This window comes from Spea bombifrons, chromosome 1, assembly GCF_027358695.1.
Source record: "Spea bombifrons isolate aSpeBom1 chromosome 1, aSpeBom1.2.pri, whole genome shotgun sequence".
Lineage (NCBI taxonomy): Eukaryota > Metazoa > Chordata > Amphibia > Anura > Pelobatidae > Spea > Spea bombifrons.
In genome coordinates this window covers 136,038,371-136,056,350 of record NC_071087.1, presented here as the reverse complement: position 1 = coordinate 136,056,350, position 17,980 = coordinate 136,038,371, and the positions used below count along the sequence as shown (strand labels likewise).

At 35.6% G+C, this 17,980-nt stretch overlaps 1 protein-coding gene across 2 annotated transcripts in view; it reads right to left on the bottom strand.

The window, feature by feature from the left end:
- EFNA5 (ephrin A5) overlaps window positions 1-16,117 on the bottom strand; it is a 185,306-nt gene extending 169,189 nt beyond the window's left edge. Inside the window, exon 1 of one of the 2 annotated variants that reach the window (XM_053474443.1) lies at window positions 14,383-16,117. In XM_053474443.1, coding sequence (XP_053330418.1) covers window positions 14,383-14,507 — 125 coding nt within the window. In that variant the 5' untranslated portion in view covers window positions 14,508-16,117. The remainder of the gene's footprint in view (window positions 1-14,382) is intronic. The other variant, XM_053474448.1, reaches the window with a different exon arrangement.
- Window positions 16,118-17,980: the final 1,863 nt, after the last annotated feature.

Here is a 17,980-nt window from a genome sequence, read left to right as displayed (position 1 = left end):
ATAGGGAGTATGCAGATTATAAACTCATTTGGAGAGGGCCCTCCTCACCCTAAATTTCCATAAATCCAGATTGTTATGTGATACACTATTTATTATGTCATTAAATAATAACCATATCATATCTATGTCTAAAGGACAGAGCAACCACAAAGCCTTCCCGACGATCCTGGAACACACAAGGTTAAGTAAAAGGATTGGTTCTATTGATGTTTACTGCTTGTCGGGAAAACACCTTCCTATGTTAACGTAACAAGAATCGTTTCCTCAGTTCCTGTAGACATGTACAAACACAGCTACCCTACTCTTACCGTCTTCTATAGTTAAAAAGCATGGAAATTATAGTTCAAACTCTAAACATGTCAAAACACCACAACATTATAGTTGCTGTCAGTTTCACAGTTAAAGGTCACACAGTAGCTTATTTCAAGTTTTAAAAAACATGCTTTGTTTTCAATTAGTCAATACGATCCAAAGATAACTTATTTTACCTTTTACCTTACGGTTATAACAAATTATTTTTTTTATACGAACCCCGTGTGGCAAAGAGGGACATGGCTGCTCCAGGGGCATGATCAAGGCAATGCCATCCACCCACCATATCCTAAAAGCCAACTTGCAGGGTTCAGCTCCAGAGTGTCAAAAATTGGGACACTTGGGAGGTATGTGGATTTTGAGTGTGTGTGTATGTACTGTGTGTATATATATATATATATATATATATATATATATATACACACACACACAGGTAAAAGAAAAAAACTTAATAGGGTATTGGGAGTTTGGAAATAAAAATTGGGGTTAAGAACGCCCTGTCACTTTCTGTCAACGTCTCTTAAAAAAACCTAAAAAAAAAACGCAGTTGGAGAAGATTAGTGCAATTGAACCGTAGATTAAGTAGCAAACATAGCTGTGACAGTGATGGGATTCCTTAGAGAAGGAGATGATGCCCTGACGTTACCTGCTTGTCAAGAAGAACCGCCGAAGTGCTGCATCACTAGAAAAACTCACTGACAAGAAATTACCAATTCTCTTCTAGACCTTGCTACATTATCCTGTCACAGATTCATCATTGCCTCCTCTACACTTAAATGCGTTACAGGCTTTTGTTACGGCACACACAGGAGCAAATTGAACTAATAACAGTGATATATTTAATATTTAATGATTCATGTTTTTAAAAGTGGGAAAAGTCTGCATTCATTTACATAGTGTTCTAGAAGTTCATACTAACACTGTTTTAACCATTGCAAATGGGAGGTTATTTTGTTTGTTAACTTGTTGCTACCTCCATTATTTTTCAATCTGTTGGGTCATTTTCAGATATTGGCTTTTATGTCTTTGATCTCTAGAGTATGAGTTACAAAACATAATTCACAAAGTCCATAATCATGTCCGATTTCATTAGTTAACATGTAATCAAACAATAAATATTGTTTATAGTGGCACAATGCCCTAAACATTATCTTGAAAGCCAATTATGCTTGAGGCTTTAGTGACTGGGAGGACTGTGTTAATTTACTTGGTAACTAAAGAAAGAGTTAATCCTGCCGGGTCGTAGATTACTCAGAACACATTTTATTACGTCATAATATAGAATTTTCTTTGCCTCTGAGACACCTTTATAGTTCTGTTGCGCCACTGGATATATCCGTCAAAACTTAAAAAGGAGATCTTTTTGGTAAATAGGAAAATGGCAACAATCTCATAATTTTATAGGAAATTAAGCCTCCAACCCATAATTTGTCCCATTCTAAAAGGACAGCGTCTGTTTAACTTTGCAGAAATAGTTAACTGATCTATTGCAGTAGTCATACAAATATTCTTCATACTAGTTTATTAAATAAGTCTTTTAAATGCTTTTCAAACGTATTAGCTATCTAATAATTGCAAACAAACCTGCTATTTCCTTCTATACCACATGTCTTCACAGGCCTCAATTACAAACGAGGTGATTTAAGAACTCCTTAAAGGAAAGCTATTAAAACATCTGTATAATTATGCTTCCATTAAAAAATTACATGACAAAAACTCGTATATGAGCTGTTCTAAGAACAGGAAAAATAAAGGATTCTAGGCGTATTTTGTACACTTTTCAAATCCTAAAATGATGTTTGTCCAGCCCAGTTGTGACTGCTATAACCATGTTGGGTTTGTATGGATAGGGCAGAACAACATCCGACGCTTAATAAAACATCTTACTCATATTAGTAATTTTGAAAATGTAAGAAAAAAATCCAAAAGATACATTTTTTACAAAAAAAATATCTAGCTGCTAGGACAGCTATGGTGCAATGCCTATAGCTTAGTGACTAAATGATATCCTATATATATATATATATATATATATATATATTTATTTTTAAATCATACTATATTTCATACTATTCTTAGTTATGTAATCTTTGTGTAACTTTATTAAAATTTAAAAAAAATTGTTGAGGAAGCAAGTACATTTACACCCTAATAAAACGATATATCAATGAATTAGTAATTTTGGTAATGAAGAATGGAAGAGATATATTTTACCAGCTTCTGGATTCAACTGCACACACAGTGCAGTTATATATATATATATATATATATATATATACATATATATATATATACACACACACACAAAAACAGATATTCCTGCAATTTCAGAGCGTCAAAACAAAAGGAATGTAAATCTGGCAAACGCTTTTGTGTGTACAGGTGTCTGCTAAGGAAGATATCATCAGGCAGGCAAATTCTAGTGTCCCTGGAAATTGTTTAAGCAAAACAATATATATATATATATATATATATATATATATATATATATATATATGAGAGAAAGAGAGAACAAAACAATACACAATACACAAAATGCTCCTTATGGTCCCATCATTTCCCAGACATTCTTATTATTACGTTTGTACAAAATATACAATATTGCATGCAATACCATACTGAGGACTGCTATTGTGAAGTATTTTATTTCTACAATGTCAAATGTCAGCCATCTGAGTGCCATAATCAACAGCAGTGCACAGGGAAGCTGGATAATAGTGTGTTGTATTAAAAAAAACAATTAATAATTAGATGTTGATTATAATGCAGTCGATTCAATCGGTAGAAACTAGAAACCGTCCACAGAGAAACACGGTTTTAAGACGTTACAGATTTTATTATTTTCCTTTCGGTATTGCATCTCCTAGGACAAACTCTGCAATCAATAAAATTATATTAAGATACATCCCGTGCCTAAAACACCATGTGCTAATGAATCCCATGGAAATGTTTTCTCTCAGCTGTCCATTTTCTTCGTGTAAATGAAAACCACTGCTAGGAAAAAGGAATTGGAAGCTGGCCATTCCTTCTGGAGGCCATGCGAACACCAGAGATTAACATTTGCTAAAACATCCATACATCCAATAGATTTAGTGGGATTTTAGGAAATTCAACTTTTCATGCAATTTATATCGATATTTATATATATTTTTTTAAATACTACTATTTCCATCACTGACACACTAACCCAAGCATCTTTCATTACCCATCAGAATGAAATTCTAGATTTAATGCTGCCGACACTACTAATGTTCCATTTGTGACAAAGTTAAGAAACAGTATGTTCTTTGAGATACGTTTTTCCCTTTTTCATTAATGAAATAATATTTGTAGCTTAATAGAATAAGCATAATCACAGAGACTAGTAATTCAAGTGTGAAAACATGGTGCCTTTTAGACTGGTATCGAGATAATAGATGGGGAAAAAATAAATATGATTATGGGGCATATTTCAATGACTAGATCAGACTCGGATGTGGTCAAATTTGGTTGTGTAGCGTCTACAACTCCAATAAACCATAAGCGACTAATATATAGTTCAAGGACCATAGCTGGGTTTGGGCTTATGATAAATACAATTCAAGCTTTTAAAATATTGTTATAAACATGGTATGAAGCATGTCATAAACAGTCACCGTCTTGTTATGCCGTGAAAGCTCGCCACTGGTTTATTAGTAAAAAATGGATGTAAGAAAGAACCTTTGTGGTTTATCAACTAAGATGTTTATTATATGACTATATGAAATGGGTAAGAAACATTATTAGAACTGGGCAGCAAATATGACAGTTTCGCTACATAATACACAGGAATTCTGAGCGTCCGGCTTTGTTGCTGTAGATGGTTTTTCAATTGTAGTTCTCAAGTATCCCAACCGGGAAAATTAAAGATATCATCACATGAGTAGAGGTGGATCAATCACTGAACATGATTTCTGACATATCCACCTGTGCCTAAGAAGAGTTATCTTTAAAACTTTCTCCGTGGGGTACGGGATAAGCTATAGTTGTTATCCGATTTGTAAAATTACTGTGTACTTTTACCCCTCTTCCCCCTGCAAAATCAGCCAGAGTTGACATTACTTCATATTTGGATTATTGCTTCCGTTCTAGTGCATAGACATCGTCATTCTTTCATTGTGAATAAATATGGATTTATTGAGAATTTTAAACTATAAATATTTTCTCTTTTTTTGTGTGGATATTTTCTCTTTTTTTTTTGGAAACACACGGCGCTGGGCTGTGTAAGTTTCAGGGTAGCCTGGGGATTTTTTCATTATACGCAGGTCCGGTATAAAATCCCTCTTCCAAATAAACAGACCATATTCTAACTCACAAAAAACATACACTACTTGCACAATTACAATTTTATAACAGATTTGTGCATTAACAAATACCATAAACAAAACATTTAGTCCAAAAATGCACAGAAATACCCCAGTCACAAAAACAGATTGTTGATACCGTATTTGCACATATATAACCCATTAACAAAATATTACACCCACATATATGCAGTCACTACCTTGCGCACACGCACAAACACATACATGCACACACACAAACACATGCATGCACACGCACAAACACATGCATGCACACGCACAAACACATGCATACACACACAAAGGCAGCCAGACTTCCCTTCCCAGATACACAGCATACTCGGAAAACAACAGAGGGCGTAATTATTGTCGTTGTCCCCCTAACAGACACAACGGTCCTTTCATATTCCTTTGTTCATGTTGTGAGGATAAACTCTCTATAAAACCGAATCATCATAGCGGAAGATTTATGGGTGGGAATATTACATATGCATTACCTTTGTTTTACTTATTGGGGGCATTGTCTCCCAGAACATCTTTGTGTACGTGTTACACATTTGAAGTGGTTGCCATCATACAAAGAGCCACCCTGTGCTGACAATGCACACTAATAGTCCAGTTAGCATTCATTGCTTGGTGCTAATTAGCTTCAAGGCAATGAAACCTTTAAGTATTGCTAAATTAGCACTCAACTGGATGAAACAAAAATTGACTGTTTGTGAGAGGCAGCCACTACCTCTGAGTATTTCATTCCTCTTAACAAAAACTGAACAACAGCGCAAATTCATGATTGTGCTGAGGTACATTTAGGCTTAAATTTGCAGAACTGGCAGATGCTAATTCAAAGATAAACCTTTTCAGACTTTCCCTTTGTGAATTCTTCTTCATTTTGGGGGGAAAAATTAAAAAGCTATATGAAGTGCAGTTCTGTGGAACATGATGGCGCTATATAAATCGATAAATAAAATAACGACAACTGTTCACTTCATAAAAAGCTCCTTGAAAATATATATCATAATATTATATACAGTGCAAATATTTTACAATATAATTGCACATTTTAAAATAAATTAAATAAATAAAAGAAAAAAACATTAAGCGGTAATATTATAAATACCCATGTATTCAAAATTAGTAGTTGCAAACAGAGACGGTAGTAGGTAAATGGAACAGCCTCCCAGCAGAAGTAGTAAAGTTAATGCAGTGAGGGAATTTAAACATGTATGGGATAGGCGTGAGGTTGTCAAGAATATGAGACAAGATCAAGGATCAGATAAGGTCTTTACAAAATGGGCAGACTAGATGGGCCATCAAATTTTATGTTTCTACATTTCTCATTGTCATTAAATTCAAGATGGATGAGCGCCCTCCATAAAGGATGGTTTTAATGCTATTATGTTCAATGTTTATTAAGGGTATTTAAATAAGGGTTAGTGAAATTTAATTATATTCGGTAATAAGTTATAGTAATTAAAAAAAATGATGGTTTATTCATATATTTCCTGGTTTTTAAAGCACAAAGAAAAACATTTAAGGAATTAGACCAAGTTTACGGGCTGTACCGGAGAACTTTTACGATATATATCCAGATGACAGTAATAATCGGGAAATCACTAAAGTTAAAGAAATAGTTTGAAAAGTGATGTCGGCCATCAGATCGTAGCCTCCTGGTAATATTTAATCAGTTTTAATTAGATTTCTGTTTGTTTTTAACAGCATCCAATTAAAATTTCTATAGACACTGTCAGAACTGACATTAGTTTTGTTTATGAGGTGACTTTTTGGATGTGTAATTTGTAATATAATGACAGACTCTTTGGCAGATTTTAATCGTATACTGTCCTGAATTCAAATATTTTGAGGTGGCTTATACAACATTTTGAAATGTGACAATATTTTCAAGCAGCAGTACGCAATGAAACACGAAATTAGTGATGTGACAGTATTGCAAATATAATCTATTATGATTTTTATTTACCTAGCGCTCTTTTTGAAGTGATATAAACGATTGCTATGCAGCCATTTTGTGGCACGCTGTTCTACCTGCCGACATTTTAGTTCCAATCCTCATGTATAGCTGCTACAATAGCAACACATTGATCTTATTTTACTTCATCATTTCTGTCCCTTAGATACTGGGGCCACTTAACTTATAGAACGGGTGATGCCACAGAATTACTTGTTGAATTACCTAGGCGATTTTCCGTACACACAGAAACATATTAATATTGTATTAATGTTTTATTGCTGAATATGTGTAATCATGTTATACTATATTTCTGTGAAGTTTTCTAATGATAGTTGCAAGATAAGCATATTTTTTTATCAACCATGGATGCAGTCACACAAAAGGATTTACAACTGACATAGCTAAGAAAAATAAAGACAATTCTACGAGACAGGAAATAAGGAGAGAATTTTATATTTTAATGTGTTCTCAATCATGCTGGCAAACCCCATCTGATATAATAGTGAAAGAGAAACAAAAGAAAATTAGAACTTAAAATTAATGGTCTGGATGGGTCAAAATCATAGATTGTCTATAAATAGCTTATTCTTTACACTTGCCTTACTTGACCTCATGCATGAATTATCAATTACTAAGGTTTTTGTATAAGAGAATAGTATGGAAGTGCAAATGGTTAATATTCAAGGGCAGCGGGAATCTAGAGGGAAACAAGCTATGAGTCTATTAGAAAATGTATTACAAATGCCCATAAATTTGGCTGGATGTTGAAACGCCAGTAAAACCAAATGAGCAACCCCTTGTGATCTTGAAGTCTGCATAATATAGTGATTGGCTGGGTCACACATATCATAAAAGTTTTGAGATGTTATTGAACATTGGTTCTAGGCATAATCTTTGTACTCTGTTTTTATGTCTAAAAAATATAAATATAAACATTTAAAAAAATATATATTCAATAAAATAAACTAAAATATTTTTCTAAGATGTAAAAAGAGTAGGAACCTTTAGTTATCATGCACTTAAAATGTTGGTGGGCACCTTGCTTTAATACATTCCAAATGTTTAATATCAACGTATTCTATGAAGTGACCCGGTTCACTTGTATATTGAATCAAAAAGTGTTGATATAAATATTCCATGTGTTGGAATATATCTAAAAAAAAAATCTATGAAATTGCATGTTCATTCTGGGTGTACAAAAATAAGAAATAAGGAAGAAAATGGTACTGCAAATTCAAAAATGATAAAAGTATAACATAAAAATTCTCCCATTTGGTGCAAATCAATAGACTAGTGAGTCGCCCAATCCCAATCATTCCGGAAGAAAGCTAATTCAAAGCAATGTACAGTGCACTTCTTGTGTAACAAAAAATGTGTTTCATTTTCTTCCCCCACTTGCTGTATTTTTTTTTCAAACAGAGAGGCTGGAACTCACTGCAATTATGGTCTTGACAGACACTAATAACTTACAGGACAGTTGAATATAGAAACCTCAAGAGCCTGGAACAGCATGAGCAGACAAAAGGGTATTTTTTGATATTTTCTGTTCACACAATTAAACAGAAAAATATTATCGTTACTTTCGAAGCAATGCGTGGGGGGTTTGTCTGCCAGCCATTAACTGGAGTGAAGGTCGAATTGTATAAACTCTTCTTCTGAAACAGAACATTCAAAATGGACTCCCATATTATTCTCTTCAAAATATTTTCATTATTTTAGCTTCCTCACTGGAAATGAATATATATTGGTGTTCCAGTAAACACCATGCCAGACGTGTATTAAGAGAAAACCTACTAAAACAAACATGGCTTGCTGTTTTTGTAAGATACTTTCACTTCCAGAGAAATACTAGCGTTTATTGGAAAGTCTATAACATGCAGTATGTTGCCTTACTCCGACTACCCCCCCCCCAAAAAAATCTAATCGGTTTACCAACCAGAAAAGCAGAGCAGAAGACAATAATATGTATTTAGATTCAGTGAATACAGAAGAGAAGCTTTGGAAATAATTATCCTTTAATTTCCGGCATGATTTTGTTATGCCGAAAACTAATAATAAAGTTAAAAGAATATATGTGTCTTTATTCAGGCCAAAATCAGGTAGATCTGTTTTGCTCTTAACGTCCACAAATCTACGTTAAGGTATTCCAAATAGAGGTAACATTAATGAAAGAACTATTCTATATGAAAGAATATGCCCGGTTTTTTTTAAAGTGCATTGAACATATATAATTGGGTGATTATTAGGGACTACTGTCCACATTTTTAGAAGCTCTGAGTTTTAAAGCTAATATATAATATGTATTCTATATGACCAGATTTATGCCTAATTACACATTAACCAATTAAATGCATGTGAAATTGACAAAATAGCTGAAGAAGGTATAAATAACGCAGACTCCTCAGGTCAATAACCTAGGATGTATTACTTGAATGTGTGTAAGGAAGCTGTGTTTAGTAGTAGACATTTCAATTCTTAGTCAATATACGTGCATATTTATCTGTAAAAGTACCTGACCTTAATTGAGAGGCGTTTGATTCATTATCCTTGCATCTGAATACATTTAGGGATACAGGAGTAGAATCTGGCTTTCGTTGAACGTCTTCAGGATCCCTACCTCTCCCACCCCAAAGAATGAAATCACTTATATTTAGAATTTAGTATAAGATATTGTCATTCTTAACAATAAAATACATTGTCAATAGCACAATGTAATATCGGATTGAGCAGAAAACTCTGTTAACAGCCTTGATGGGAACAAAGAGCCGGTTATAAGTAACACGGCTGGGTTAAAAGCTTCATAAAAAAGGACTTCTCCACTGGAGTATATACATTCTGTATACCTGTCTCTGTTCCCTTTTGTTCCAAGTGACAAAGTTTTTTAGCGACTGAATGTGTGAGAAATCCATGTCTAAAATAGAGGTGGATCTGATTTACAGGTATGCCACAAACACTTGTTTATCATCTATGGAGAATATACACCATTATAATAATTAGAAGCCATCTTTGGAAAAAAAGCAGCCATTTTGGGTTGAAAGAATACATTGCAGAGTTACAAATAAAACATATATATATCCAACTTTACTATAACTATTATATATATATATATTATAAATGTTTGTTTATATGCAATTTTCTGTCTTCCTTTTTTTCTTTCTTTCTTTCTTTCGAACCTCAGTTTCTTTAAGTAATTAAGAAAACCTTTTCAGAGAACAGACAATTCCCAAACTCCACTTACACCCTTATATAAATCTACAATATTTCTATTTGACAGCACTACTCTATGTTGGTGATTCCAACGTATTACCAGAAATAATGCATTTTATTCCATTGCTCGGCTACAACACACATGATATATAAAGTTTTGGGATTTTTTTTAAAGATAATAGAACCCGTATGAGCTAGACCTTACTATATTTAACATATATTAAAGAATATTGACGTTATCGGTTTAAACGGGGTATCTCATGTATGTTCAATGAACGGGATTAAAAAGCATTCTACCTGGAAGATTTCGAAAATGGAGATATCCTTGACTGTAAGCCGTAAAAAAAAACAAAAAAACCCATCATCCTGTTTTTAGAAGATGCCGGTGAAGACCGGTCAACAGCGTCTATTTCAAAATACAAAAAAATGGGAGCAAGTATGTATGTGAACATGTGTGATTGTCTCAAAACTGTAGTAGCCAAGTTTCTTTAAGCACTAATTGTATTCATTCATTTTCTCAGCCCAGCGTGGAGCTGGTAGATTGCTGGGTCCATAGCAACAGGGGACAGAAAGAAAGGCTCATCTTTATCTGTCCCTTTCCAACAGGAAATGGGGCCAGTGGGCGGAATGTAGTGCTTTTATTAGGGACATTTGCAAAAGATTAAATGGGAAGAATTAAAGGAGGGTAATTTACTCTTAACTAGGTGCCTTTCCTTCAAAGCATGAGGTCTGTAAAACTACTGTTGATTGCATGGGATTCACAAGGGGAAAATACAACTCTGTTTCAGGAACCCATTTGAAATAACCAAGGTATTCTTTCAAAGCTATAACAGGCTAGAGTAACACTATTAAAGTCAGCAAGCTGCACGTAATGAACTATTGAGAACAGCATTGCTGCACTTTTAATCATGAAAAATTTATTGGGCTGGAGGTCTCTCCGTCCCTAGAATTCAAACTGCCAAATCCAAAACCCCCGCTGGATATTGAAAGCAGGAACCAATGTATCAAGAATGAGATTATTTGTTTTATTTTGCTACCCTCCAAAGCCTTTCCAAATTCTGGAAAACAAGCCCAGAGCAAATATAAACTAGGTCTGGACTATTAAGTGGTAGAAGAATTTAGATGGAACAAAGCTATTTCAATATCCTGTTATGTGAAGGCTGGAAACGTATTAGTCATGAAAAAAGTTTTACAAAAAGGACGTCTGGGAAATGACTGCGATCCTAATCAATGCAAATTATAGAGAAAAGAAATGAAGGTATACAATGTAGAAAGAGACAACATCAGGGCTGACCAAATCAAGTCCATACGGGCTGTGGTCAAACCAGACTTTCCTGTTGTTATTTAGCATACCACTTAGTTGACAACCAAAGTCATTAGCGTAATTAATGGTTAATTAGCAAAGTTTTTTTTTACTCTTTGCAGGATTATGATCTGTACAGCTGAGCTGCACATCTTTTACAAGCATATCCATTATATGTGGTACGGCTTTCCAGCCGACTTGGTAGGGGTTAATACAGTGAAGGGAACTTAAAAATGGGATAGACAGACATAGGTCATGAAAAAAGACCAGTGACAATTAAGGTTTGAGTCTTTATAGCAAAAATAATGGGCAGACTAGATGGGTCAAATGGTCCATACCTGCCCTCGAATCGTACATTTCGTACATCAGTAGTGATACAAATATCAAATATTCGTTTCATATGGGTATGTTAAAATTAAAACTATTTTCCTGCAAAAGAAGGGTTTTTTCCCCCAAAGTCTGCCTCTTTCTAATTTAAGAATAATACGTGGTTGTTCTGTTATCTAGAAAAAGCAGAAAGATAATACAACTCCTCACAAACTTGGACTAAAACCAGACTACTGTATACACCGTAGCAGACTAGAAAAATAAACATTCATCTGTCAAAGTCTGAGAAATCTTAAATATATGTAAAACGTTCTATTATATATTTTGCTAATTTACGCAGCTGACGTATAAATGATTTTAGGAACAGACACTTTGAAATATCTCATTAGTGTTTTTTGCCTTTAAGTCCAAAAAATGAATTAATTTAAAAAAAACCTCACTCTTTGTTTAAGGGAGGATTCTGAAATAAAAAAATGACTTCATAATCAGAATTCACCAGGATGCTAATATAACTTCTAATAGCTTTCAAACTTTTCTGTACCTGGCTATGTGGAGGGGTTTTTTTAACTGGAGGAAGAGAAATTGTCTGTAATTATTTTGTTTGTCTGTCTAAGAAACATGGATAATAACATCAACGCTCTTACAAAAAAAAAGGAAGTTAACAACGTATCCAATAAATCTAGACTACCTCCCTATTCTGACTTTTACTCTTAGACCTCTATTTTTTATATTGGGTTCTGGCTACAAAGCAAGGCAATTGTACTCCTTAATTTGTATCTTGACGTTATGGAACAAAAGAAATGTTCTTATCAGTTGTTTGCATGTTTTACAGTGCAATTAATGAACTCTGAAAGGCATTTAATAAGACCCAGATTCCAACAGGCATTTCTTAAGAAAAACGAAAACACATTTCGGCCTTCCCTTTAAACTCCCTGCCAGAATTCGAATTGACATGGTCCAATCAAAGAACAACTTTTAATTTTGAGAACTACAGAGTAACTGGCTGTGTTTTGATTGATGTTTCAGGAAAACCCAGGTAGGGCAGAAACATGGTAGGGGTAAGTAGAATAAGTAAGGACTTGAAAGTCTTCTCATGCTATTTCTTATATTTTTAATATATTAAGTTTCTATACATATTATAGATTAGGTATTACAGAAAAATTTTGATTTTTTTCGGGTTAAAGTATGTATAATGTAGTCAAGATGCTCGTACCCCATTATAATTTTTTTTAAGAAGTTTGGGCATCCTTTAGTAAGAAAGCCAGACCAGGTCATGAAAATATGATAAAACGTAACTTTCTAACATTTTCTGCCACAATAAAAAAAAAAAAAAAGCCTATTTCTACAGCTCAGGTATCAACGGCAAACACCGTTAACTTGGAGATTATTCCAGTGCTCCCTCTTGAGCAAGAGCGTTTTCTGCAGGCAATACTGATCTATTAAAAAACATGACCTGTGTCAAAAATCAATGTGCTAATCTCAAACTAAACAGCAGTATCAGAGGCATAAAACTTGGATAACCTAAGATAAAATGTCCTCAGCTTGGTTTGAAAGGTAAAGAAAGATTTGGCACACATCTGATTCTACAAGTGGAAAAAAAAAATTATAGAACCCAGGTGACTTTCGCTAGCATATGGACACCATTTACAGAAGAAGAATGAGATTTTTATGAAGCTTCAGCAAAAGTGAAGAACAATAAAAAGTACAAGCTTCTAACGCTAGCCACTCGTTACTCCGGAAAAGTTATTATTTGATACCCTAATATAAATTTGGTTGTAGCTGTTCTTACGTAGCCTTAACATATTAATATGCAAGTGCCCTTCATTGTCGGACCTTTATTTGACATTTCAAAGTGATTTTCACTTTTTTTTTCAGGTAGGTACAGTGTACTGAGCTGGATTTTAACTACAGCCCATCTCCCCAAACCCTTTGTTAACACCGAGTTAATAAGTAACAGGATAAATGACGTTTAACAGTCCAACAAAGTAAGGGAAAGCTGGTCAATTTGGAGTAACTTTTTGATTTCGTCTGTTTGTGGTGGATATGAGGTTGCTAACCCATGAAAAGGAAGTCAGTATCAGAAAGAAATGAGACTATTACTTGGCAGGATAGCGGAGGAAAACACTTTCCATTCACATTGCTTTTTATCCTTCAAGCATAGTTAAATTGTCACTTTCCTTTTTTTTTTAATTAACCCTTTCCACTGGCAGAGCGGATGCACACAGCAATACGAGACAATTCCGTTCACCCACCTTTGCTTTTGAAGGTCAAAGCATGATGGAAACAAGACAATATTACAAAAAATTAAAACCAGCCTCATGTTAGCGTAATGCGGAATTATAAAAGAACACCGTATATAGATTTAAAAGGTTCCCATTGATGAGGAATTTTTTGATACTAATACTTTTACCACCCCATCCCCCCCAAAAAAAATACTGGGAAGAAGATTAAAACAATGGGTTAGCTACAAAAAGTTTTATTAACTTCTTAAGCTTTTTGATTGAAGATCGATACACATTACATGGTGATGTTACTGCTTAACTGCAATGCCTGACTTGGTTATAACGCTCTCTGAAGCTACACAGATGTTTTACTTATCGATAGTGGAATCCTCACTACTGCAATAGTACCTTTACTATAATGCATGATGCATTATTAAAAATGCTGACATGTTCTCCTATTGATGGCAGTGTTTGAAAATTCACGCTGCATACATCGTGATTTCTACACTTTCGGGACTTGTAGGAATAAAGGGGATGCTAATCTGCGCAACTATGAAACAAGGCTTTGTTGTTATTTTGTTCAATGATATAAAAACAATACTATTTAAGAAGTTCAATCCAAACATGACACTTTAAAAGGTGCCTAGCAGAATTACATGGGTATTAAAATGAAGGGATCTGTAGACAAGTATGCCAGTGCTTTGCCACCCCCCTCCTTACCTGGGGTTGGTGCTATTCCAGTAGACCGCATAGCGATCGGCAACCACCTTGGAGCCAGGATCCTGGCTGCAAACACACATCCAGAGCAGAAGAGACAGCAGCGTCAACATCTCCACGTGCAACATCACTCCCGGCCAAAAAGAGGGGGCGCGAGAGGAGCAAATACAGACAAGACGAGAGGAGCTGAGCAGGGAAAGAGGGGATTGCTGGTTGTGCAGGAACAGTTGCTTTCCTACGAGGACAGGATATTAGGTGCTATAACAGGAGCGCTGCTGCAGCAGAGATGCAGCCCGGCTCAGGGAGGTGCTGGAGGCCGTAAGGCTGCGGTTGCTGCTACTGAGAGCAGGAGAAGCAGGGCGGTGCACATTCACGCCGGGCTCCCTGCACACCGAGCAGGGCAGGGAATCAAGGGACACATTCCCCAGGGGGCACCTTATACTCACTACCAACCAGTTGCCAACCCACACAACGAACTAAAAGAAACAGGATTCAAGGGTATGTGTTAGAAGCAGTCATCTGAATCCTGCTAGGTCCGGTATATAAATTGAGATAAATATATTGTTCCTCTTGTTCCTTAGAAAGTGACGGAGTATGCAAGACTTGATGCTTGTATGACTTGCTTGTTAAAAATCTTGCAGAGTGACAGGATTTCAAAAAGCAGCGTTTGAGAGAAAGATATATATTTTGCTGACGCACAATAGTTTTCTTTTGCAGCCGTATGAAGAATGAGATGTTTTCTTTCCAATCTCTGTAAAGGAAATCCTGCAGTTGCAGTCTGCAAAGATAATGGTGTGAAGTATCTGTGCTGCTGCCTGTCTGAACACTCTGTGTCTTTGGGGTACTTTATGTATCTGTATCCCCCGCCTCTGTCCTTGTCTTCCTTTGAGCCGGGTGATAGTTGAGTAGCTACAAGAAATTGAGCAATCCTAGAAAACGTGTGATGTCTTACATCCAAACTCAATGCGCGGGATGCAAATGAAATTGCTTTAAATCAGAAAAAAAATACACAAACAACAAACTCCTGGAAATGCATCCAAGTCTTCTGCATAAAACAGCCACATGCATAAAGATGAGGTCCAAAATTTGCCGTAGGCATCAACGGGAGTGGAAAAAGTCCTTCTCTTTCCCCCTCTCTCTCTCTCTTTCTCTCTGTCTTTCTCCCTCTTTCGTTTTTTTCCTTTTTCTTTTTTATTGCAAAGCCGTCCAGTCCCCAGGAGATCAACTTGTAAGAGCAAGGAACAGTTTGAAATAAATAAAATGAACCACAATCTCCAACATCAGACACATGAAAAAGCCGTCTTTTACATCAGCCTCACAGCAACTGCAGCTGCTCTCCGTGCTTGAGAAGAAACACCGAAATGCAAGAAAGAAAAAAAAAGGGAGAAAAAAAAACTTAAATATATTACCAACCAGGGAGGGTCCTCACTGGCTGAAGGGTTAAAAGTCAGTTTGGCAAAAAATACCAAAAAAAAAAAAGATGTAGGATGGGGTAAAATCCCAAAAAGTCCCACCCCTTAAAAAGCCAATGACTCAGTGCTTAAAGATCTTGCGTGAAAGAGGCACAATACAAGTCCTTTTAGTCCATGCAGCTCTTGCAATGTATACAGATACAATATACATATAGAGATACCCTATGTATACATAGATCTATATCGAGAAGGTGGGTGCTGACACCCACGGCGAGTGCACAGGTACAAGTACTAATCTCCAAGATGATGTATTCATGAGAGGCTCACACTGCCGCTGGGTGATCATGTGAGATCTCATGCACTTTACTTGCTAGAAGAGGAAGGGGGGTCTGACAAAGCCCAGAGCAACCACTCAAGGCAAGGGCTGCTGTTTGTTTAGACATTTCCATAGTCTCTCTCTCTCTCTTTTTTTTCTTTCTACTGCAACACGATTGGTGTGCAACACGAGAAAGAGGCGTGCCTCGCCAGCCAGCGAAAAAATGTCCCCACCTTCCCCAAAGCCGGGACTAATTGAATTACATTGAAATCTGGATGCTTAAAAGGCACTAGTGAAACAAGCAGAATGCAGCCAGGGAAGTCTACCCTTTGGCTCTATAGATTAACTCTTTCATGGCTGCAGCCATACATGTGTGTACACAGCAGTCACTCTATTTTTATTTGTGTACACGTATACATATCCGCACACACTGACCATATTTTTATATTCATAAATGGGGGGCGGCATGATTTTTTTTCTAAAGGGGGGGAACCTAGAATAAGGTTGATTGTGCAATAATCCATCACACGGTTAATATATTAACATAAATTTTTACCTTGACTGTGGCAACGATAGCCATATATGATTTCAATATATATATATATTTTTTAAGAGTCATTGATAAAAACTGGGATCTGGCAGTGTTACCATTAGGGAATGTTTAAATATACATTTCTAAGGAGGAATTAGCTGCTTTCTCCTATGGCAGGTCTGTGAATTTGCAGTATAAACACCAGATAACAGGCAGAGTCAATCACGGTGGTTTAAAGAGGGGTTAAAAGACTATAGCAACTTGTCTAATAGGTTCCATATAACCGACTGACACCAATTTGAAATTCTCTAAATATTAGATACATCATTATTACTGTTATCTTGTCCACTGCAAATAGAAGCTCTGGAAGATTATCATCATTATCTTATGTAATTTGCTTTTCAATTTCGGAAACATAACGTGAATTGTTTTGTTTCCAGAGCGTCGTCTATACGGTAATTATTGAGCCGTCATTAGTCAAACAGATGAACTGATATGCCAGAGGTTTAGTATAGCCAGGGATGGGCAAAGCGTATTCGTTGCTAACAGGATGCAAATAAGAAAAGCTGCGTTTTTATGGGTAATTGAATCGTTCTAAGAAAGGAGATTAGTCTGAGAACTTGGTAAAAGTAACAGCAATGTTTTGAACTGTAGCATATGGTAATCCCTAAAGATAAGACCGGCCAATGCATAGAGTGAAAGCGACGCTAGCTAAATAGCCGTAATTGTTCTTTAAAGCTCTGCTTTCTAATTATTGTATTTTTATATACAGACTTACTTGGTAATTTTATTGCAAATAGCAATAAATTCAATATTGACGTATATTACGTGAAAAATGTAATCATACCCATGTATTCCCAGTAATGATTTGATATTCACATAGAAATTCTGTACATTCGCTTTCCCAGTTGCTGCCTCCTGATGGGGATCTGCACATACGCAAGCAGTACGTTCTCCCCTAGAGGCTGAATTTGGAATTGAACCCAAAAGTGCACCAAGCTGTACTCGGCATGCCATTGACTTTTACGTCCCAATTAAACTCTATGCAACATAAATGTTTTACCCTGCTATTAATATTATTTCGTATAGGACCACACACGTAGTTAACCCTTTAAAAATGTTACAAACACATTCATATAGTGCTTATAGCCGGCAATGCTAAAAGCAGTCAAGGGGCTGTGCTTGAGAGCTTACAGTCTACCATTGCAAGGTAAGGAAATTGATTAATTTAATCAGCATTTTCCCATTAGATGCTAATCTTGTATCTGATATTGAACCATAATGAAGGCAGTTTTGTCTAAATAAAAAAGGGCATAAATGAAAGAAAATGCATTTTGTTAA